Below are 23,673 nucleotides of genomic sequence, written 5' to 3' on the forward strand. Positions count from 1 at the left end.
GAGAACTCCCATCTGATTCACTCCCCAAATTTCCGTAACAGCCAGGCCTGAACCAGGCCAAAGCCAGGAGCCGGGAACCCAGTCCAGGTCTCCCGTGTTAGTGGAAGGAGCCCAGCTACTCGACCCCAGTTCTTGCTGCCTCCCAGGGTGCATTAACAGGAAGCTGGAATCAAGAACCGAGCTGGGACGCAAACCCAGGCCCTCCGACGCGGGTTGCAGCTGTCTGAACCTGGGTCTTAGCTGCTCGGCGAGCTGGCTGCCCTGTTGCTGAAATATTTATCTGCATGCATACCCGAGGTAGAACAGCTCATGAAGAGCTGATGCCGGTAACAAGGAACGTGGTGTTCTTTTCTCCGTGTGTTTGATAACTCCTTTGCTCTAAGACAATGAGCCATTACGAAAGGAAACATTTAAAATATGTATAACATTACCTACAAAGATTTTGACCTTTTTAAGTGAACCCACCCCCCCCCTTTTTTTTTTTTTTTTGAAGCTTAATTTTACTTGTTTGAAAGAGCAACAGAGAGAGATCTTCCACCCGCTAGTTCACTTTCTAAATGCCTTCAACAGCCGGGGCTGACCAGGCTGAAGCCAGGAGCCAGGAACTCAATCTGGACCTGTCACATGGGTGACTTACAAGAGAGTGTCATGGAGTTTGAAAAGTCTTGCCCTCACCACGTAATTTTGATTTTCTTAAAGTGAAGCTGGGTCACTTTAAGAACCATGCCATTTGTTTTTCCTCCTAGGCCAGCTCAAAGGTGATGAGGCAGATGAATGGCTTAGAGGTGGCCATATCTCAGCAGTGTGGCACTGTCCCATTCAACATCCATTTGTTGAGTAGCCATTACTCACTAGGCACTGGGGTTGGAGACATGCGGAGGACACTGTCCCTGAACTCAAGTTGGCAATCTATGGGGGCAGAGGAACAAGTAGTTTCAGTAAAGCTAAGAGGTGCAGTGTTGGAGGAAGTACCAGGGCCTTTGAGACTGGGAAGCTCACCTCCTCTCTGGCCTGGGAGTTGGGGAGACAGAGGGTGAAGCTGGCTGATCTGCAATGGCTTCCTGGAGGAGGGAGTCCTGAGATGAGTTTTAAAGGAGAGATGGGCACTAGCAGGTAAGCACGGGTGGAAGAACAAGCCAGCTGGGCTCTGTGGCCTCTTGAGTGGCTCATCGCCCTACCAACCAGCAGTGCCGTAGGCTCCAAATGATGTCCTGGCTGACCGCTGACTTCTAATCCTATCGTTATCTGACTATTAAATTATCTCAGGGCAGATGTTTGGTCCAGCAGTTAAGATGCCCCTTAGGATGCCACATCCCCTATCAGAGGAGCTGCATTTAAGTCCCAGCTCTGCTTCTGCTTCCAGTTTCCTGCTGATGTGCACCCTGGGAGACAGCAGTGGTGGCTCGAGTTGTTGTCCCTGCCACCCGTGGGGGGACCTGGACTGAATTTTCTGCTCCTGGCTTCAGCCTGGCCCTCCTCGGGCTGTTGCAGGCATTTGGGGAATGAGTCAGTGGGTGGAAGATCTTTGTTTTTGTCTCTCTGCCTTTCAAATAAATAAAAATGCTTTTTAAAGTTTTTAAGATCATTTAAAAAATCATTTTTGTGTCACAATGATTAGCTGGTTTTTGTGATGTATGACTACAGAGTGAAAAACAAAAACAAAAAATGGGGCCATGTTGATTTTTTTTTTTGTCCCTGAAATGAGCAATCTGTGTGACCCATTTTGCATGCCCGCCTCCATCATAACTGGAGCAGGATTGGTTGGGAACTGTGCTCAAAGCCCAGCAGCCCAGGCTGGTGAGAAAGGGGACGGAAGAAAATCGCGGGCCTGTGTGCTTGGTTTCCAGGAGCGTGTACAGTAAGCCATGGAGAGACGAGCTAAGCCGCAACTCTGGCTAAGAGTAACAGTAGGCAATGGCTCACTCTGTCCAGCTTGTGTCATTTACTAGCTTTGTAATTGGCAAGTTAACCTCTCAGCACCTGGCCTTTTCCTCTAAAATGAGAAATAATTCCGCATACAGCACAGTGCTGTAAAGGGTGAGGGAGAAGAATGTTTGATTCTGATCATGGAACGCTCTTGGAACACTTCCTTATCTGTTAAGGGACAGAGTCCCAGTTCCCGAGGAAGGAGACCTAAGCATGATGTCAGGACCTCTGCAGTTAGTGGGCTCCAGTTCCCTTCAAGATCCGAGTTTGCTGAATAAGCCAGTTTATTTTCTTAACCCAGAGCTATTTCGTGTCTCCTAGATGCTAGGCACTGTTCTAAGCACTAGGGCTACGTTAGAGGAATCAGTCCCTGCGAAGCCCCTGCTGTGGGCATCAGCCTAGCATGTGCCGGACTTGGAGGGGCGGTTGCTGTGGAACAAGTGAGGGAAGGAAGGAGGAGATGAGATCAGAAAGCTCCCAAGGGCTGCCCGGCGCAGGGCCTCTCGGGTCATGGTGAGGACTTCAGCATTGACTTTGAGGCCACTGTGGGATGAGAATCAAGAGGATGAAGATAACTATTTAGAGTTCATAGACTCCAACAGGCATTGTGCTAAGTGCTTGACTCGGATTTTGAGATGGAATTCGACGAAGCGAACAGCTGAGGGCAATGGTTGCTGGGAAAAGAAGGGTGAAGGGGTTTCCTGGGCCAGTGTTCAAGCCCAGTTCTGTGTGACTTATGGTGTCGACCTGGAATCGAGCGACTGTAGGAGTGTGCTTGCCACCAGCTGATTATAGCCTAATTTTAGACTCCACTTGACCTCTCTGCAAGACTTGGGAGCAGAGAAGGGAGTTGGTGCCTTTACTTCCAAAGGACACAGAGTTAGAATACACATGATGCCCACACAAATGAGTTTCTGGGGCACAAAGCAAGTAAACATGGGGCCCATGCTCCTGCCCTCACACAGGCTTTTCAAGTGCTCACTTTGTGCTCACTCTTTCCACATTTAAAGCCCCGGTGTTGCTGAGTCCTTTTTCAGGGCAGGGTAGAATCAAAAACCAAAATACCAAAGGTTCCATTTCCTGTTCCTGACCACAGCAGACCAGAAAATGAGGCAGCTTTCAAAGCAGCTGCCTCCGCCCGTGAACCTGTAGTTCAGCTTTGACTCAGAGGAGCCTGTGGGAACATCAGACTCCTTACTCTGCAAGACGTTGTTCTGAACTGATTGGACACCCGGAGTCAGATTGCATGCTCAAGACCAAACTGCAGTACAGAACGTGAAAAGCCGGACGGAAGCCTTGTTGAAAATAAGATCGTTTGTTTTGCAGGACCAAATTAGGACCTGCCCGATAATCTGCTTAATTAACTCACACTCAACTAATTTGAAGCTTGTGACAGTTGAAGGAGCTGAACTGTAAGATGACAGGGAGACAGTATCGCTTTTATAAATTTTCTGCCCATTATGTTGCAAAGTACAATACTGGGTGTCAAGAATGCAAAGAAGCGTGGCCTCTGTACCCCTGTAGCTGTGTAGGAGAAGCAGTTTGTTCCTGCATGCTTTGGGTGCACTGCAGGTACCCTGCTCGCCATAAATTCCAACTGCTATGCCAAAATTCAGTGGTACATACTCGGCAAAAATGGAGAGGGAATGAAACAGAAAAAATTCAAATAATAGAGGAAGTTCTTCTGTCCGCCATTTCCACAGTGTGCGTGACTGCCCGCCATGTCCACAGTGTGCATGACTGCCCGCCATGTCCACAGTGTGCATGACTGTCCATTTCCACAGTGTGCGTGACTGCCCGCCATGTCCACAGTGTGCATGACTGTCCGCCATTTCCACAGTGTGCGTGACTGCCCGCCATGTCCACAGTGTGCATGACTGCCCGCCATGTCCACAGTGTGCATGACTGTCCACCATGTCCACAGTGTGCATGACTGCCCGCCATGTCCACAGTGTGCATGACTGCCCGCCATGTCCACAGTATTCATGACTGCCCGCCATGTCCACAGTGTGCATGACTGCCCGCCATGTCCACAGTGTGCGTGACTGCCCGCCATGTCCACAGTGTGCGTGACTGTCCGCCATGTCCACAGTGTGCGTGACTGCCCGCCATGTCCACAGTGTGCATGACTGCCCGCCATGTCCACAGTGTGCATGACTGTCCGCCATGCCCACAGTGTGCGTGACTGCCCGCCATGTCCACAGTGTGCGTGACTGTCCACCATGTCCACAGTATTCATGACTGTCCGCCATGTCCACAGTGTGCATGACTGCCCGCCATGTCCACAGTGTGCGTGACTGTCCACCATGTCCACAGTGTGCATGACTGTCCGCCATGTCCACAGTGTGCATGAATGCCCGCCATGTCCACAGTGTGCGTGACTGCCCGCCATGTCCACAGTGTGCATGACTGTCCGCCATGTCCACAGTGTGCGTGACTGCCCGCCATGTCCACAGTGTGCATGACTGCCCGCCATGTCCACAGTGTGCATTGTCGCTCCCCCTCTTCGTGGAGGAACGACACTAAGCCCTGCCTAGGCTTCATATCCGAGTCACGGCACCATTATGTCGCTCCCCCTCTTCGTGGAGGAACGACACTAAGCCCTGCCTAGGCTTCATATCCGAGTCACGGCACCATTATGTCGCTCCCCCTCTTCGTGGAGGAACGACACAGGACCCTGCGCTATTCTTTCGTCTGCTCGGCCCTCCCCGGGTTTGCTGCTGGTTCTTCCCGGGTTGGCTACTATCCCTTCCACCTCCGTGGAAGGGCAGTTCCCCCTGGCCACATTCCCCACTTCCGCAGGGGAGCGGCACACCGCCGGCCGGCTCTTCTCAGGGGCTGCACAGGTGTTCCTTCAGCTAGATGTTCCCCTTAGATGTTCCTGGTGCATGCCGTCTCTCTCCTCCTTTATAGTCCTCCTCCGCCAATCCTAACTCGGCTGCCCACACGCCGAGTACGCTGCTCTCCTCCAATCAGGAGCAAGTCCTACAGTTTATTGGTTGAACTGGAGGCAGCTGTGCGGAAGCTGTTTACCTCTCTCCCAGCGCCACATTGTGGGAGAGCAGATGCATAGAATAAGTCTTAATTCCAGTAACTCAGTCTAGTCCGGGTTGCTCCCCACATGCATGAACTCAGAGAAGTGAGCCTGCTGTTCCCTCAGCTGGCCTCAACCTCCTCATTGCACTCGTAGTAGAAAACTTGATTGCATCAAGTGAGAATTTTTTGTGTGTTGGAGTAGGCATTTGGTGCCGTAGTTAAGACGCTGCTCGGGTCACCTGCATCCCATAGCAGATGTCCGGGTTCAAGTCTCAGCTCTGCTCCCAATTCCATCTTCCTGCACCTGTGCACTCGGGAAGGCAGCAGGTGATGGCTCAAGTGATAAAGTCCCTGCCAGCCACCTGCAAGACCCAGACTGAGTTCCCAGCTCCCAGACATGTCGAGAGGGAACCAGAGGACAAGAAGATTCTCTCTCTCTCTCTCTCTCTCTCTGCTGTCTCTGTCTTTCTCTGTCTTTCTCTTTCTCTGTGTGTGTGTCTCTCTCTACTTTTCAAAAAAAATTTTTTTCAAAAGAAAAAATGTTTTGTACCTATAGCATGGCCCTAAGATGCGTGTCACCTACTTCTTGCACTGGCCAAAGGAGCAACATTCTTTCTGCTGTTTAAAGAGATACTGGCTGTGCTTGACCTTTTTAAGAGATTATCAGGCTGGCTTTTTCTTCCATGAGATTTTCATCTTGTGTTTGAGTTTATTCTACGTAAGATAGGCATTCATTGAACGGACAGATGTACAGGCTAGAGTCAACCCTGGTTTGAATTCTAATCTCTAACTGGTTTAGACCAGTTAGACTTCCAAGAGTGGCTAATGCTTAGCCTCATTTTTTAAAGCAATCTGTAAAACAAAGACAATTATATTCTTTCATTGGCATTGTGGGAATTGAATCGATGCCACACAGAAAGAGCCTGGCAAGATATTTAGCATAAATGATAGTAGCCAGTAGGTATAAATGTAGACTTTACCTATGAAAGCCAATGAAGGGTCATGGGCAGAGAAATGATATGATTGGCATGGGTTTAAGGAAAGATATGTAGTGTTCCTGTATGGACTGAATATAGAGACCTGGACAAGGACCAGCTAGCAAGTGGTTACAGTAGAGAAAGATGAGGGCCTGAATGAAGGCAGTGGCAATAGAAGTGGCAAGGGGGATCACACTGGGAGTTTTAGAGCTGAATTTACAAGCTACAGGGACCACTTGAATCAAGGTGGCGTAGGGTTGAGCCAGTATTGTGGCATAGGCGATAGAGCTGCCACCTGTGATACAGGCATCCCATATGGGCGCTGGTTCATGTCCCAGATGCTCCACTTCCAATCCAGCTCCCTGCTAATGGCCTGGGAAAAGTTGCAGAAGATGGCCTGAGTTCTTTGGCCTCTGTACCCATGTGGGAGATCTGGATGAAGCTCCTGGCTCCTGTCTTTGGTCTGGCCTAGCCCTGGCTATTAAAGCCATGTGAGGAGTGTACCAGCAGATAGAAGAGTTCTCTCTCTCTCTCTCTCTCTCTCTCTCTCTCTCTCTTTCTTTCTTTCTCTGACTCTTTCAAAATAAGTAAATAAATCCTTAAAAGTATTTTAAAAAGAGGGAGTGGGTTGAGCTTCAGATGTGACCAAAGACTTTGAGTACTGCTTGGGAGGTCGGATGGATGTGTGATATTGGGTTAACTGGGACAGAATAATAAAAGGTACTGCTTTTACTGCAAGCTGGATTATATCCCAGGCACTGAGCTGAGCAATGTCATACCTTAATTGATTTAGTCATCATGACAGTCATACAGAGTAAGTTGTGTCATTGCCATTTTTACTACTGTAGAAACCTAAACCCCCAGGATCCCAAGGTCATACAGCTCATCAGTGTCTTCCTAGGATTTTTGAACATGGATTTGTCTAACACCAATGGCTCACTTTAAGCTGTAGTAATAAATGAACCTTCACTCTGGAAGAGAGGAGATGGAGTAGGGGAAACTTCACTCTGGGAATGTTAACCTTCGATTGCTTGTGTCAGGCAGGGATATCTTAACAGCAGTTAGAAAATCAGACCTGCAGCTCTGGAGGGGTAGGAAAAGAGACACAGGTTTGGGTGGTGTTAGCATATGGTGTGGGGGAGGGAATAGGCTTACTCAGCAAGAAGTGTATAGTTTAAAAGAAGCAGATCCGAAATAAATGAAGGTTAAAATGGGAATGCTCACCTAGTTTAGGAGTCTAGATGCAGTCATATACCTGTGGCCCTGTAATTTCTTTCTGAAATTATAACATTGGGCTTTGATATATACATTCTTTTTAATGAAATATTTTACATTAATTTTCTTGTACTAGATCTTTTGAAACCAGGTGTGTATGTTTTAATTTATTTATTAGATTTTATTTATTTATTTGAGAGGCAGAGCTACAGAGAGAGAGAGAGAGAGAGAGAGAGAGAGAGAGAATGAGGTCTTCCATCCACTGGTCTACTCCCCAGCTGGCCACAACAGCTGGAGCTGGGCCAGGCCAGAGCCAGGGGGTCTCCCACATAGGTGCAGGGGCCCAAGCACTAGGACCATCCTCCACCACCTTCACAGGCCACCAGCGGAGAGCTAGATTGGGAGAGAAGGACACGAACTGGCACCCATATCGGATGCTGACGCCTATTTATTTCTTTGAAAGGCAGAGAGAGAGGAGGAAGAGACAGAATTTCCCATTCTGTGGTTCTCTTTCAAAATAGCCACAATGGCCAAGAGCCAGGAGCTGCTTCTGGGTCTCTCCACAGGTCCTGGAGCCTGGCTCCTCTAGATTTGCCTTTCTGCCTTACCAGTTGCTAACAGTGTGACCTTGGGCAAATACTTCACCTCTTTGGGCTTCGATTTCCACATCTGTAAAATGGGAATGATAATAGTGCCTATATCCTTAGGGTCCTGTGGGGAATAAATAAACTGATATATGTGAAGCACTTAGAGCTGAACCTGGCTTTCATACAGTAAGCAGTTTGTAAAGGTTGGATATTTAGTACCATTATCGTATTATGCCATTGGGTAACACAGCATGTTTCAAGATGGGAGCCACCAGCCAGTGAGGACAGATAAATCAACTCTGTCACTTAACGTACAGGGATGAGTCCAGCATTTGTCTTCGCTACCTCTCTTTGGGCGTTGAGAATTCTTGGCTTGTGGCAGAATTCAGTGGGAAGTCATTTCGAGCTCCATAGCCAGAGACCGGAAACTAGCTTGTATAAAAAATATAGGCCCCCTTCCTTCCAATTCCATGTGCCATGGCTGTGTTTAGAAACCTACGAGCAGTCTGGCAAGATACCTAAAGCATAGCATATGGCGAGATACCTACTGTATGATGAGGAAGATTGACAGGCAGCCAGGCAGCCATCGCATGCCTGTTTCATATTGTGTTGTCTGATCAGAAGAGGAAGATGATGAATTTTTCCATTGGTCCTGTTGAGCTGCCACTTGGAAGACCTTGGTTGACATGTGTCTCAGGCTCATTTGTCTCTAGTCAGAGAACAAACCTAGAATGTTAATAGTTGGCATGAGCTCCAGCTCAGAATCTGTTAGTCCCGCCATTGAACATCTCATCTCCCTGGCTAAGCTCCTTCCCTAGCTTGCCCAAGACATCTCAGGATGCCCCCTCTGTCCAGTCGGCAGCTACAGAGTTGCAGACTTGACATTGTTAGTGGAAGAAACTCATGCAGTTCCTGGACCTCTCTCTAAAACCCCACAGAGTAGAGATCTGAAGGACCTCTCTGCCAAGCAGCTGTGTAATTTACTCCTTGGAGGATGTGTCGGCTCTTGTTTCCTTTCAACTGCTTAAGAGTTAAAGCCCATTGCTGTGGTTAGAGAGGTCAGACACGAGCACTCCCTGAGCTGCATCCAGACCCCAGATGTGTTTGCTTTGGCAGTCGTATGTATGTATGTCAGCTTGTTACAACATACAAAAATTGGGAGGTTTCGCATAACATTCAGCACTTCCAAGTTCTTTTTCTATTATTTGATTTGAATGTCAGGTCCGACAGCACTGGGTCTTCCTCGCCTGAGTGAGTAGCAGTGCCTCCTTGGCCCCTATACTTTGCTATAGGCCCCACCTGGCCCCCTTTCTTTCTTCGCGTTCATTTCCTGCCCTCAGAGGCGTGGGAGTTTATGAATCTTCTCTTAGAGCCGAGTGCCATTTTCCCTACAATATAATCCCAAATGAAAAGGGAAAATTCTTCTCATTATACCCCCTGCCCTAATTTCAACAAAATGCAAATTACCGAGTCTCAGGCGTTTGCTCCCTGGTTGAAGATGAAAAATCCTAAGTAAAACCTACTTTATGGCATTTCTTTAAAAATCACATAGTTGAAAATTATCCTCGCCTGCTGGTTTTCCTGAGTCAGAAAAGCCTTTTTCCTTTGACCTTTTTTTTTTTTTTTTTGGTGGTATTTTACGCTGTTCTGGTTACTACCAGCAATACAGGCTAAACAGCAACCCAAAGTTTGACCCTCTGGCCTGGCCCTTAGTCATCTACTTTTAGCTGCTGATAGATTTGAGGTTTTGGCCAGTATTTGGGGAAGGGAGTGCAGAGATGTAGAGAGGAAATAAAATACCTGTTTCACTTCCACAGAGTTGAAAATTGAGTCATGAGGCCACAGGATACAAAGGTAAAGTGCTCAAAAGTATTTGCAAATCACTTTCCTGGGGAAGCCGATTGCTGGCCCCTTTCATTTCAAACTGCATAGCCCGCCCTCCCTCCCCACCTACCATCGGTCAGGGGAGTGTGCCTCAGTTGGTGAAGTGTGCCCCAGGTCAAGTTCTTCGCCCCTTGTAGCATTTCTTGATTGTGAAGCTGGAAGGAGAAATGTGTTTCTCTTACCACCTGCCAACCACTTGAGGGCAATTTGAGCTTGATAACGTGAGTTCGGTGTGCAGCAGCAGTCCGTGAGCGGACTGTGCCTTGAAAACACGGAGTGTGGTTATTACTGTGTGGGAAGTGTAATCAGTGTACAGGGCTTCATTAAATACTTTGGGAGTTTGAACTCAGAAGTCATATGTGAATATTAGTCATTCATTCCATTGTCATCACTGTTTCACTTTACCATAGAAATATTTTATTAATTTGCTCCAATTCCCATGACTCCGGTTTCGCTTGAGGTCGTGGACTTCTCAATCACGAAGTTTTTAGTAGCTTCGGAAGGTCTGAAATTTCAGAGGATTGAGCAAGGCCTCCATGGGGCTAGAACATGAGCTAATAAGATTGGATTGTCAAAACAAGAAGCACCAGTCTGTGGTGAAAAGGTTTTTAAGGAGGAAATGTGGAAGCTGTGAGAACCTCAAAAAGATGGTGAAACAGGCAGGTTTGGAAGGCAGTTTCTTCTCGCTACTGTCGTAGGTGGGACTCTCATCAACAGAGACGCTGCGGCGGAATGAGGTGCGCTTCAGCAGAAGCGATGGGTGGCATCTTGCTTTGGGGAAACGCTAATCGTTTGTGTCATTAGTGGGATGGAGCATCAGAAAACACTTGAAACATTTTTGCTGGGGCCCTTAAGGACACGTAGGGGAAAAGTCCAAATATGTCCAGGTGGAGAAGATACAGAATGCGGACTGGAGCCTGGAGCCCACTGTCCGCTCACCACCTGGGAGAAGTCTTTGTCGAGCTTGGGAGAAGATGTTGCGGGGACCCTACCTTGGCATTTGTCATTGTCTCCTAGCAGACGACTTGGATCCATGTTTTGTTCCTTGTGTGTGTGTGTGTGTGTTTTCTTTTTTAATCCCTAAAATGAGAACTGGAACATTCTAAGTTTGCTAGGGGGCCGGAAAAGGAGTCGTGTGTAGAGAGTGCTTGGATCAGTGCCCAATAGTGATTGCTATTATATGCGATGGAAATATGTAATAGCTTTCTGTTTTGGATATTCAGGATGTTTTCCAAAATAAAGACCGGTTCACTTACAATTTTACTTCAGATTTCCAGAATTACATTTAAATCCCCAGTTTCCAGACCTTTGGTTAGTCTGCTGTATCTCATCCATTTTGTGTCATTTTCTCACTCTCCCGGCCAGTCCAGTTCTAATAGCAGGTGCTCAAGACGAACTGTAAGGACTGTTTGGGCTGGCCCTGTGCGTTCTCTCTGTCTCCTGGGAGCTCATGTTGTCCCCATGCTCATTTACTGAAGAATACAACGTTTGCATGCCACCTGCTGCTGGGCTGCAGCGTAATGATTAACGAGGTCTGTTTATGAAATGCCTGCTGTTTGTCATCACTTATAATAAAACACCAATAAAGAATATGGCTTATTGATGAAGACACGTAGGCTACAAGGGGGAAAGCCCAATGCTCAGGTGAGCTCACTTTTTATGTTCGGTAATTACGACTGGTGAAGCTGAATCGATTTGATCAGATAAATCGGGGGTCAAAGTTACAGTCAGCAGTTACTGCTTCTGCGTTGTCTTTGTATAGCTTGGGAGAAGATGTTCTGGGGCCCCTACCTTGGCATTTGTCATTGTCTCCTAGCAGAGGACTGTGATCCGTGCAGCCATAGCTGAAAGCCAAAGCAGATAGTGTGCTCTTCTTCTAACAGATGATAGAAACCATGAAGAGAAGGAGTGTTCTCAATTCTGGGTGGAATTAGACCTGAGGAAGTCCCTGTAGCTCAGACCTTTGTTCCATTTGAAAGCCAGAATCTTTAGAGAAGTGTGATAAAAAGCACACACGTTTTTGATGCTTCATTTTCCCATGAAATTTCCAAAGAAGGAAATCTTTTTTCACCTTGGACTTTGAAAAAGAAACACAATAAAAACATTTCATTTGCTCTAACACATTTTATGATGTCACTAGGAATTCTTGATAAAGTTGTCAGCATGAGTGTGCCATTCAATTAATAAACCATGCTTCTTTCATGGGCTGTTGTGCAATCTGTCAGCATTTCCCCTTTCTTTCCTGTAAATTGTAACTTTTCTGGTGATTAGCCTTTAAAGTCTTTTCCTGATTAAGGAATTGTCAGCTCAGATCATCAGGGATTTTCCCCTTAGCTATTTTGGAAGAAATTGAAGAATTTAATCTGTTGCTTGGAAATTAAGAAATTTAGAATAATTCATGTGAATCTAAATGATGCAACAGAATCCAGAAATGGTTTCTTTTTTTTTCTTGAAAATAAAGTAATGATGGCATCACAGAGGAATAATGAAAACTTTAGAAATAAACTCTTTAAAACACTTAATAAACCTTAATGCCTATGTTCTATGTTTTTCAGAAGATTTTTGTGTTATGTTTTAGCAGCGAAGCTAAAATAAAAACAGTATAGCATCTCAGATGCTTGGAAAGTGATTTTTTAATTGAATTTCTTGAATTGCTTGGGGTCAACAGAAGTCTGTGTTGTACATTCATGCTGCATCCACAAGGATGGCAGACTGGAGCAGTGGAAAGTGTGCCGGCCTGGGCAGAAGGCAGGAGATCTGTTTGAAGTGCAGGGGGTATGCCATGGACTTCCTCCCCAGCGACAGGATGGGGCAGGGTGAGCAGGAGGCAGCTGGTTGGTGTGATAAAGAGTAAGAGACCTGTTCAAGAAGAATGGTCAGGAAAAGCCCTGCAGAGGAAGTGAACTCTCAGCTGCCCCAGAAGGAATCAGCATGGATAGGGCAGAGAAGAGCTCAACAAATACAAAGGAACCCCAAAAAAGCATGTGTAAAGGCCCTGGGGCTGTAATGATTTTGGTGTTCAAGAGACAATAAAAGCCCACGTGTAACTGGAGCGTAAGAGTGTATATTGGCAATGAGGCCTGAAAGATAGGAAGCAGCATCTCTAATAAAAGTCAGTGACAGGAAGAAAAAAATAGCAATCGGATTCATCTACTGTGTTTCAGAAGTAATGCCAGTTCTAAAAGCGGCATGTGGATGTCGCTCCCCCTCTTCATGGAGGAACGACACTAAACCTTGCCTAGGCTTCATATCCGAGTCACGGCACCATTATGTCGCTCCCCGTCTTCGTGGAGGAACGACACAGGACCCTGCGCTGTTCTTTCGTCTGCTCGGCCCTCCCCGGGTTTGCTGCTGGTTCTTCCCGGGTTGGCTACTGGTCCTTCCCGGGTTGGCTGCTGGTCCTTCCCGGGTTGGCTACCGTCCCTTCCACCTCCGTGGAAGGGCGGTTCCCCCTGCCACATTCCCCACTTCCGCGGGGGAGCGGCACACCGCCGGCCGGCTCTCTCGGGGGCTGCACAGGTGTTCCTCTTAGATGTTCCTGGTGCATGTTGTCTCTCTCCTCCTTTATAGTCCTCTCCCACCAATCCCAACTCTGCTACCCACACGCCGAGTACGCTGCTCTCCTCCAATCAGGAGCAGGTCCTGCAGCTTGTCAAGTTGGTGAGAGGCAGCTGGGTAGAAGCTGTTGCCTCCTCTCCCAGCGCCATATTGTGGGAGAGCAGATGCATAGAATAAGTCTTAATTCCAGTAACTTAGTCCAGTCCGGGTTGCTCCCCACATGTGGAAAACACTAAAAAGAAGCAACAAGGGGCTGTATGTCAAGGCTGACCCAGCTGCAAGCTCCATGTTTGGACTTGGCGACAGATAGGCCTTCCTCTTGGTCGGTCTCAGCAGCAGAAGGCCCTCATGACCTGCCTGCTGCACCTCTTCCATTGCCAACTTCCACAGAAGCAGAGGGAAAATGTGTTCAGCATCCGACATCTTGTGCCTTCTCTCCGCCAGCCACAGCCCTGCGCTTGTATTGCACGTGCCCTGGTAAGAGTCTCCTAGTACTCCCCTGTTCCTTCCTGGACAAGAAGTGTTCAGTCAGCGGACAAAGGGGTGGGTGACCTTTCCTCTTTTAAACAGGTCAGAGAAAGTGGCTTTGCAGAATGAATGAAAACAATCAAAGGGAGCCCAAATGACAGGCGGAGATCTGTTCTGCCAGCTCTTAACAACCGAATTCCGACAAAAATCTACTGATGCTTCCTCCAGCCAGTCAAGGCGCCCTGGGGAGCACCTTCAGGCCACGCAGCATTTCCAGGATAGTTGTTGAGAATAATGGAAAATGCAAAAGATCAGCTTGCGGCATTCAGAGACCCATAATCAAATAATGTAGCAGACATGCCGAGATTGGAGTTGGGTAGGTGTAAGGGGTGATTTGTTCAAAACCATTTAGCAACCAGAAGCAAAGTCTTTAGTGCCTGAGTGGGTATGGAAGCAGCAGGCCCATTCCCCCCTGCCATTAAAGGCTTACACAAATCCCATAAATCAGTCATGTGCCCTTTCCTTTCAAGGAGCCTTCACGTTTTTAGACCTCCGACCACTCCCTGAAAATAACCAAACCCAGGTGGTAGCTGTCTGCTGGTTGTCCTTATTTATTTATTTTTTTCCCCACCTCTGAAGGTGGGGCTGGGATCCTGGCGGTAGTTCTGTTTCTCCATAGCCAGCCCTGGAGAGGGGCCTACAGACCTGCATTCAGTCCATCTCATTCCCGTATTGTGCACTGCGCCTGAGCTGCGTGCCAGCTGTTGGTAATACAGCAATGAAATACCATGCTCAGCGGGGAGCAGATGGGAGATGGGCAAAGGGTGAGAAACTGCACCAACGCAGATGTGAACCAAGTGGAAGCTGAGGGCCGAGGGGCAGCACCGGATTCCAGCAAGGGCAGCAGGTTCAAGGGGGGCCTCGGAGCAGTACTGGGTTCACCTTGGAGGGTGTACAGGAAGATCTGAGTCGGCCCTGAGAGTCACATGAGCCAGGACAGACACAGAAGAGTGATCATGCGAAACGTGTTTTCATCACCGGCTTTTCTCATGTGACTTAAATCTTTTCTTCCTTCTTTGCCGGTGCGTGTTGGGAACAGATGGAAGGAGACTTAAAGGCATAGGGAGAAGGGATTAGAGCAGTAAGGAGGTGAGGCTCCAGCTAGCACAGGAGAGTAACGTGAGCTTCAGAGTCAAGACCAAGGCAGGCCCTAGGCAGTTCCTCTTCCCAAGGTCTCCAGGGTCAGCATCCGCAGCGTGGGACGAAGCTTCCACGAGAACTGCTCTGCCGATGCGACAGCGGGCAGTGTAGCATCACCCAGGGCTGGCTGTGATTCAGATAGGCCTGCTTTCAAATCCACTGCTTCCTTGTCATTTTGTATGTCAGAACCTCAGTTTCTCGTCTGTAAAATGGGACTAACAGTACCTCCCATACAGGTTTGTGAGGATTCACTAAACGTGCTCCTTGAGCGCAGTGCTGGGTACAGAGTGAGCAATGCATGTTAGCTCTCCCCTGCCTCCTATCACATCTGTTAGACCTTCTGTGCGGCAACGAGAGCACTGTGACCTTGACCGCAGTTGTATGTGCCGTGGCGGGGGCTTCTGTTTGTGCTCTACCAAATTCATTTTCCTTTGTTGGTAGCTTCATTCTTGTCGAGAGGCCGATGATGGCCAAGTGCCATCCCTGGGCAAGCAAATGAATGGTATGCTTTCTTCTCCTAATTTGAGGTAGTTCAGATATAAATGGGTGTGCGTGTGTGTGTATGTGTGTGTGTGTATAGTAATGTGAGACACATACGGCCCTGCCCTCAAGTAGCTAACTGCTTGGGAAAGTCAAGCTTACGGGAAACAATTAGGCAACAATATGAAGAAAGTATATGACAAGGGACAAAGTCTGTTCTAAGGGTGTTTATGACCCTGGCAGTAAGTGCATTGGTCACTCCAGGTGGGAGGAGGAGGGAGCTGAAGCTTTCAGAGGTGGCTCAGGCCTTAGGAATTTGGTTGGGGCCAGTCACCGCATCTTACAATAACCACTGCTCTACACATCTTCCCTCCCCCTCCTCGCCCAACCCCGAGGCCGGCATGGGCAAAGTAACACTGATTTAAAGCCAGTGGTTCCCGAAAGATCTCTGTTTCCATCTCCCATGCTTTGACATTTTTTTCCTACCAAACTGCATTTATACATAATTTAGATCTTCAGTGTTTTTTTACTCAAGTTACCCATCAGAGACCTTGATCAACATATGTTAATAAAAACTCAAGTAGCAACACTTAGCTAATTCTAATTCATACAAAAAAGAAACTAGACTATTTCACTTATTAATTGTGAATTTTGGATATAAACTCCTGCTAATGTCCTATACGTCTGTGCATCCAGAAAATATCCAGAAACCATACAGGAAGACATTCATACCTTGAACCACATGAAATGTTTTACATTGGGGCAGGCATTTGGCCCAGCAGGGAAGACACTAGTTGGGATTCCCAGCTCTGGCTCCTGGTTCCAGGTTCCTGCTGTTTTGAACTCTGAAAGGCAGCAGTGATGGTTCAAGTGCTTGGTCCTGCCCTCCACGTGGGAGTCTTCCATCGCACTCTGGCCTCCTGACTTTGGCACCGCCCACCCCATCCCTCCCCCAACTCCCGCCGCCATTGCAGCATTTGAGGAGTGGACCAGCAAATGGAAGCTCACTTGCTCACTCATTTTTCCTGCCTCTCAAATAAATACATAAAAATTTTATAATAAGTAAATAAAAATTTTAGCAAAAGAATACCCTGAGTAAAGTCAAAAAACTATCAGCTGAGGAAGAGAAATTATAATTCCTGCACTAAATTATTAAAATTCAGTAGGAAAATGACAAACTAATATTCTATAAAATCAAAGAACACAGGGCCAGCGTTGTGGCTTAGTGGGTTAAGCCACTGCCTATGATGCTAGCATCCCATATGGGAGCTGACTTGAGTCCCTGCTGCTCCATTTCTGATTCAGCTTGCTGCCAATGCACCTGAGAAAGCAGAAGAAAAGATGGCCCAGGTCCTTGGGCCCCTGCAGGAAGCTCTTGGTCCTGGCTTTGACCTGGCCCCACCCTGGCTGTTGCTGCCATTTGGGGAGTGAACCAGCAAATGGGAGATATCTCTCTCTCTTTCTCTCTCCCTCCCTCCCTCCCTCCCTCCCTCCCTCCCTCCCTCTCTCTCTCTCCCTCCCTCCCTCCCTCTCTCCCTCCCTCCCTCTCTCTCTCTCTCTTTCCCTCTCTCTCTCCCCCTCCCTCCCTCCCTCCTTCCCACCTTCTCCCTTTCTCTAACTCTGACTTCCAAATAAATAAATAGGCAGTTCCAGAATACAAATCAGCAGTAAGCATATAGAAGTATAAAATGTTTAATTTTATAAAATAATTGAAAATGAAGCATACCTTTGTAAAGATATACACTTTTGATAATACTTGATTTTGCAGAGTATATTGGGAAGTAGGCATTCTCAGAAACTGTTAGTGGGAGTACTGACTGATGAAACCTGTCTGAAATTTGGCAGAATCATTTGTGTTTAAGATATGTTTACCGTTTAACACAACAATAGCACCTTCAATAATTTATTCAACAGATAGGGATGTGTAGTGGAACCAAAGGCATGCATACAGTGGTATTCATAGAAGTGTCTCTTACATCAACCAAAAACTATCAGCAGGCCTCAAGTTTCTGATGAAGTAACAGGGACCACATTTAACAGAACAAAACTCAAGAATGTTTGTAAGAAGACAGTCAGCATCTCACAGTGTTTGGAATCCCGTCAGACAAGCATAGAATAGGTTGAATGTTTCTTCTATGAAATGTTTGGCACCAGAAGAGTTTCAGATTTTGGAGTTTGGAATATATGCATGGCCTATTGGTTGAGCATAAAATGCTCCAAAGTCTGAAACTTTGCGCAGTTTATCATGTTTGCACTCAATTTGGATTTTAGAGCACTTCAGATCTTGGGTTTTTGCATTAGGCATGGTCAGCATGTAGCAGGAAAATACAATGTATACTGGAGAAAAAAGAAAATCTACCAATCAAAACTGCCCCAGAAGTGACACAGGCAAGGTCATTTAAACAGTTCTTATGGCAGATACTGAGCACCAGTGAACTGTGGGACAATACCAAGGGGTCAAGTGTATGTGTTATCGAAGTCTCCAAGAAGACAGAAGACCTGAAAGAATTTAAACAATAGTGATTAAAATTTTTCCAAGCTTTGTGAAAACTATGAACCTACAGATCTAAATTCAACAAATCCCAGGCACAAGAAATATGAAGAGACTACATTAATGCATATTAAACTCAAATTACTTAAGTGATAGAGAAAATCCTTAAAAGCAACTGAAGTAGGAGGAGACGAATTACATACAACGTATCAAACATAAAGTTAGCAGGTTTCTCAAAAAACAATGCAAGGTACAATACAAAAGAAAAGCACTGGAAGGGAAGAAAAAAAGATGTCCAGAATTCTGTACCCCGCAAAAAAAAAAGTAAAAACTCTCAGATAAACAAAACATGAAGGAATTCATTGTTATCAATCAAGCAAACCTGCATTATAAGAAACGTTAAAGGAAATCATCCAACTTGAAAGAAAATGATTCCAAATGGAAACCTGGATATATACACACACACAATAAAAAGCACTAGAAATAATTATAACTATGAATATATATTTTTCAATTTTAACATCTGTAATTGAATTTTTCAAGCAAAAATAATAACTGTTTATATCATGCAGAAGTAAAATGTATGACAGTAGTTCAAAGGCTAGAAAGGAATTATACTGTTTTAAGTTTCTTATCCATACATGAAGTACAATAATAGCATTTGATGGTAGACTGTGATAAGTCAAACATATGTGCTGTAAACTAAAACACGAAAATACCACAACAAGGAGTATAATTAATAAGCCTACAAAGAAGATAAAATGAAATTCTAAGAAATAGTTAATTCAAAAGTTGCCAAAATTAAAAAAGAAGAAAGAGGGAAAAGGGAATTAAGAAGAGACAGGACAAATAGAAAACAAAGTATCAGGATGGAAGCTTTGAGCCCAGCCACGTGATAAAACAAGTATCAAGATGGAAGCTTTGAACCCAGCCATGTGATAAAGTCTAAGTGATCTGAGCTTAGCAGCTAAAAGACACAGAAACAAGACTCAATTACATGCTTCCTGTAATATGATTATGTCGGATATAAAGCAAATAGATTAAAAGAATGGAAGAACATACTGTCATTAATCAAAAGAAGGCTGAAGTGACTGTATCAATTAACAAAGTGGTTTCTGACCGAAGAATTTTGTCAAGGATAAAGAAGGTCTCCAATCTTGTCATCTTGGTTTCAAAGCTAAAAACTGAAAAAACAAGAGCAAATGAAACCTAAAGTTAGGGGCCAGCACTGTGGCATAGCAGGTAAAGCCGTTGCCTACAGTGCTGGCATCCTATATGGGCACCAGTTCAAGTCCCGGCTGCTCCATTTCCAATCCAACTCTCTGCTATGGTCTGGGAAAGCAGTAGAAGATGGCCCAAGTCCTTGGGCCCCTGCACATTCATGGGAGACCTGGAAAAAGCTCCTGGCTCCTGACTGTGGATTGGCACAGCTCCAGCCATTGTGGCCATCTGGGGACTGAACCAGCAGATGGAAGACCTCTCTTTCTCTCTCTGCCTCTGCCTCTCTGTAACTCTGCCTTTCAAATAAGTAAATAAATCTTAAAAAAAAAAAAAAAAAAAAAAAAAACTAAAGTTAAGTAGATGAAAGGAAAAATAAGGAACAGAATGGAAGGTAATGGAAAAGAAATTAGAAAAATCATTGCTTAATATGATTAATACGATTGATAAATCTCTAACAGACTGAGGAGAAAAATTTTAAAGAAGAAACAAAAAGTTTACACTAATTACCACTATTAGAAATGAGAGAAGTTATATCAAGTACTTCTAAGTTATATCAGTACATACTAAAATAATAAGTTATTATAAACAAATTTATGTATCAACAACGTAAATGAAATGGACAAATTCCTTTAACAGTTAAAATTGCCAAAGCTCACTTAAGCAGAAATAGATAACTTGTCTGTGTCTGTTTGTGTGTGTGTCTCTGTGTGTGCCGTCAAATAACTTTTTTTAAAGATTTATTTATTTATTTGAAAGGCAGAATTACAGACAGAGGGGCAGACACAGAGAGAGAGGTCTTCCATCTGCTTTTTCACTCTCCAAATGGCCACAATGGCCAGAGCTGGGCGGATCCAAAGCCAGGAGCCAGGAGCTTCTTCCAGGTCTCCCACAAGGGTGCAGGGACCCAAGCACTTGAGCCATCTTCTACTGCTTTCCCAGGCCACAGCAGGGAGCTAGATCGGAAGGGAAGCAGCCGGGACTACAACCACACCCTTATGGGATGCCAGCACTGCAGGCAGATACTTAACCCACTATGCCATGACGCCAGCCCCTCAAATAAATTTTTAAAGAATTAATAATATAAGACAAGGGGCAGACATTTGGTGCAGTGGCTAAGAAACCACTTGGGACACCCACATGCTGTATCAGAGTGCCTGGGTTACCGTCCCAGCTCTACTTAGGATTCCAGCCTCCTGGTGATGCGCACCCTGGGAAGCAGCGGTTGATGGCTCCAATACTTAGGTTTCTGCTACCCCCGTGGGAGACCTGGATTGAGTTCCATTCTGACCGCAGCCTGGGTCAGCCCCTGCTGTTGTGAGCATTTGGTAAGCAAACCAACATTTGGAAGATTCATTATCTCTCTCAAATTTTTTTAAAAATTAATTAACCAAACAAAACCTTAAGAAGAGGAAATAGATAACCTGAATCATGGTGTATTTTTAAAGAAGCCAAAGTTGTCATTAGAAACATTTCCACAAAGAGGACTCCAGGCACAGGCAGCTTCATGGTAATTCTTCTAAGTGTTCAAGGAAGAGATACCAGTTCTACAGAAACTCTTGGCAGAATACTGAGGAGGAAAAAATTCTACCCAGTATCTCATCAATCTAACAGAACCCTGGTATCAAAACCAGGCAAAGTGATTACAAGAAAAGAAAACCATGAATCAATAGCCTTCAGAGACGTAGCTGGCGAAATTCTAAACAAATAGATATTTAAAAGTATCATTTTGACAAAGTGAGGTTTATCAGTTCATGTATTTTGCCATATTAACTGCCAAAAGACAGAAAAATCTTAGTCAAAGATTTAAGTACAGCACCAACAGATCTGTTTCTATAATACTTCTAAGTTAGACCTCATCACAACTCAGACTTTTGCTCCTGAAAACGTACTTAGTAGAAACGTACTCTTAGGATCAGTGACAGACTGGGAAGCATTATTGTCAAGTCAAAATCTAATCAAAGGCTACATCCAGCATATAAAAGAAATTCTCATAGTTCAAAAATAAGAAAGCCATCCAAACAACAGTAAAATAATTTTTGAGAAGATACTTGAGTGGACAAAAAGAGTTGAACATTTCTTAAAAGAAATGATGTAGGTGGCACTGCCTTGGGACTGCGAGTGTGCCGGGACTCCCTGCACGCGTCCGGAGAGCGCTCGGCGCTTTCGGCTCACCTGGACACCCGCTCCCAGCCCCGCGCCACCTCGCCCGAAGCTCCTCCGAGTGCTTAGATGAGTATGACGACGATGAAGCAGGACAGAAGGAGCGGAGACGAGAAGATGCAGTCACACAACAGAACACAATGCAGAATGAAGCTGTCAGCTTAGTAGACCCAGGCGGTTCCTATCTGCCACGGGAACCATCTAGAACAGTTTCAGGCAGATACAAAAGTACAGCTGCTGCCTCTGAAGAAGATGGATCAAGTCGATATCCACGAACAGATAGGAGTGGGTTCAGTAGATATAACAGGGATGGAAATGCTTCAGGTAATCTGCTATCTAGTAGTGCATTGGAAAAGAAAATTGAAGAACTTGAAAAGGAAATACTAAGAGAAAGGCAAGAAAACCTAAGGCTTGTGAGACTGATGCAAGATAAAGAAGAAATGATTGGAAAACTCAAGGAAGAAATTGATATGTTAAATAGAGAACTGGATGACATAGAAGATGAAAATCAACAACTAAAGCAGGAAAATAAAACTCTTTTGAAAGTTGTTGGGCAGTTGACAAGGTAGAAGATCCAAGGCTCAATGTGGAAAAAATATTTTAAAACTACTGATTGAATGTTAATGATCAATGCTAGGACTATACTCCTATGCTGCAATACCTTAAAATAACTAAGTATGTATATTTATTTCTAAAAAATGGATGGATGTTTATTTTCAAAATATTTCTTTTCTTTATTAGTTTCAGAATAGTTTCAACTTTTATTTCATAAGTAGCGTCTTTCAGTTATTAAAATGATAGATAATGCCTCCTTTGGTTTTACGTGGTATTCAAATAATAACATGGCTTAAAGTCACAACCATTTGAGTTTGTTTTATCTATGATAGTACATTTTTCTCCCTAAAAGATATATGCATAGTCTTTGTTTACATGAATTCAAATACTTTTGGGGAGTTACCTTCACATGCCTTATTACTAATGTGTGCAGCCTTTTACTTGTTGATGACTTAGTTAACAAGGTATTTAGTCTACTGTTTGTTCTTTCCACTTTAAGTGATCTATAGTAAGAGGGTTAGACTATTTTGTATAATGTAGTCTTATAAAAGGAAAGCTGTTATAAAATAAAAGTCAGTTTATAGCATGTTCTAGTTGGCTAAATGTAAATTTAAGAAAATACTTGAATTTTGCTATATATAGTAAGTAAAAATTTACTGTTTTGTGTTTGAATATTGAAAAAAATTTTAAATCATTTTAGCTTCTGAAATATTACAATTGTGATTCTAGTGTAAAGTGTCTTATGTAGGTACTACTTTTTTTTTTAATTATTCCAAGGTTTATTAGTGAACATGGCATATTTAAAAAGTTGTTTATTCTTCAGGCCTTGAAAATGTATACAACTCCAGTGTGTAAAAACATCCATATTATTATATTCATTAAACTCAAAAAAATCTTTAAAAAAAAAAAAAAAAAAAAAAGAAATGATGTAGGTGATGAACAAGCACGTGGTAAAGACGTCCAACCTCTTTAGTCCTTAGAGACACAGATCAGGGGCCGCCGCTGTGGCACAGCAGGTTGAGCCGCCGCCTGCAACACTGGCATCCCATGTGGGTACTAGTTCGGGTCCTGGGTGCTTCACTTCCAATCTGGCTCCCTGCTAATGCTTCTGGGAAAGCAGCAGAAGATGGCCCAGGTGCTTGGAGCCCTGCACCCATGTGGGAGACCCAGAAGAAGCTCCTGGCTCCGGCCTGGCCCAACCATTGCAGCCATCTAAGGAGTGAACCAGCAGATGGAAGATCTCTGTCTCTCTGCCTCTCTCTCTCTCTCCCTCTCTCTCTCTCTCTCTCTCTCTCTCTCTCTCTCTCTAACTCTGCTTTTCAAATAAATACATCTTAAAAAAAAGTAATGCAGCATATTTTTTAAAAAAAATATACAGGTTAAAATAATGACATACACACCAATTAGAATGACTAAAATTTGGAGACAGGCATGGTGGCGCAGTGGCACAGTGGGTTAAGTTGCCACGTGGATGTCCACACCCTGTGTGGGAGACCCTGGTTTGAGTCCCAGCTCCTCTGTTTCCTGTACAACTGCCTGCTAACACTCCTCCATCATCAATAGATGATGGCTCAAGAATTTAGGTCCTGCCACCCATGTGGAAGACCCGAATAGAGTTCATGGCTCCAGCCATGGCTGTTGCAGGTATGTGGAGGGTAAACCAGCAGATAGAAGATCAGTCTCTATCTCTCACTGTCCCTCTCCAACTCCTCACACCTCTCCATCGCTCTGCCTTTAATTAAATAAATAAATCTTAAAAACAAATGACAGAAATTCTTTTTTAAAAGCACAACAAAAAAGACTGCTCATACCAGGTGTTGACTAGAGTACGGAAAGTCTGATTCTCTTCCACTGCTGGCTAAATGATATAAACACTTGGGAAAATGACTCAACAGTTTCCTTAAGAATTAAACAT

General features: G+C 44.9%; 1 protein-coding gene and 1 pseudogene across 12 annotated transcripts in view; both read left to right on the plus strand.

Moving 5' to 3' along the window:
* NSMCE2 (NSE2 SUMO ligase component of SMC5/6 complex) overlaps positions 1 to 23,673 on the plus strand; it is a 249,738-nt gene that overhangs the window by 189,388 nt on the left and 36,677 nt on the right. Inside the window, exon 1 of one of the 11 annotated variants that reach the window (XM_089336492.1) lies at positions 13,304 to 13,660. The exons of 9 other annotated variants lie outside the window; for them this stretch is intronic. In XM_089336492.1, the coding sequence (XP_089192618.1) occupies positions 13,441 to 13,660 (220 nt within the window). In that variant the 5' untranslated portion in view covers positions 13,304 to 13,440. Of the gene's footprint in view, positions 1 to 13,303; positions 13,661 to 23,673 lie in introns of those variants that run through there. One more of the 11 variants, XM_089336489.1, reaches the window with a different exon arrangement.
* LOC138850031 (PRKC apoptosis WT1 regulator protein pseudogene) lies at positions 14,465 to 22,682 on the plus strand (annotated as a pseudogene). The gene is made up of 2 exons (XR_016235718.1): positions 14,465 to 14,475; positions 21,139 to 22,682. The product of XR_016235718.1 is annotated as a PRKC apoptosis WT1 regulator protein pseudogene (transcript).

The sequence above is a fragment of the Oryctolagus cuniculus genome, chromosome 6 (genome assembly GCF_051225735.1).
Source record: "Oryctolagus cuniculus isolate XC-2025 breed Fujian yellow rabbit chromosome 6, ASM5122573v1, whole genome shotgun sequence".
Taxonomy (NCBI): domain Eukaryota; kingdom Metazoa; phylum Chordata; class Mammalia; order Lagomorpha; family Leporidae; genus Oryctolagus; species Oryctolagus cuniculus.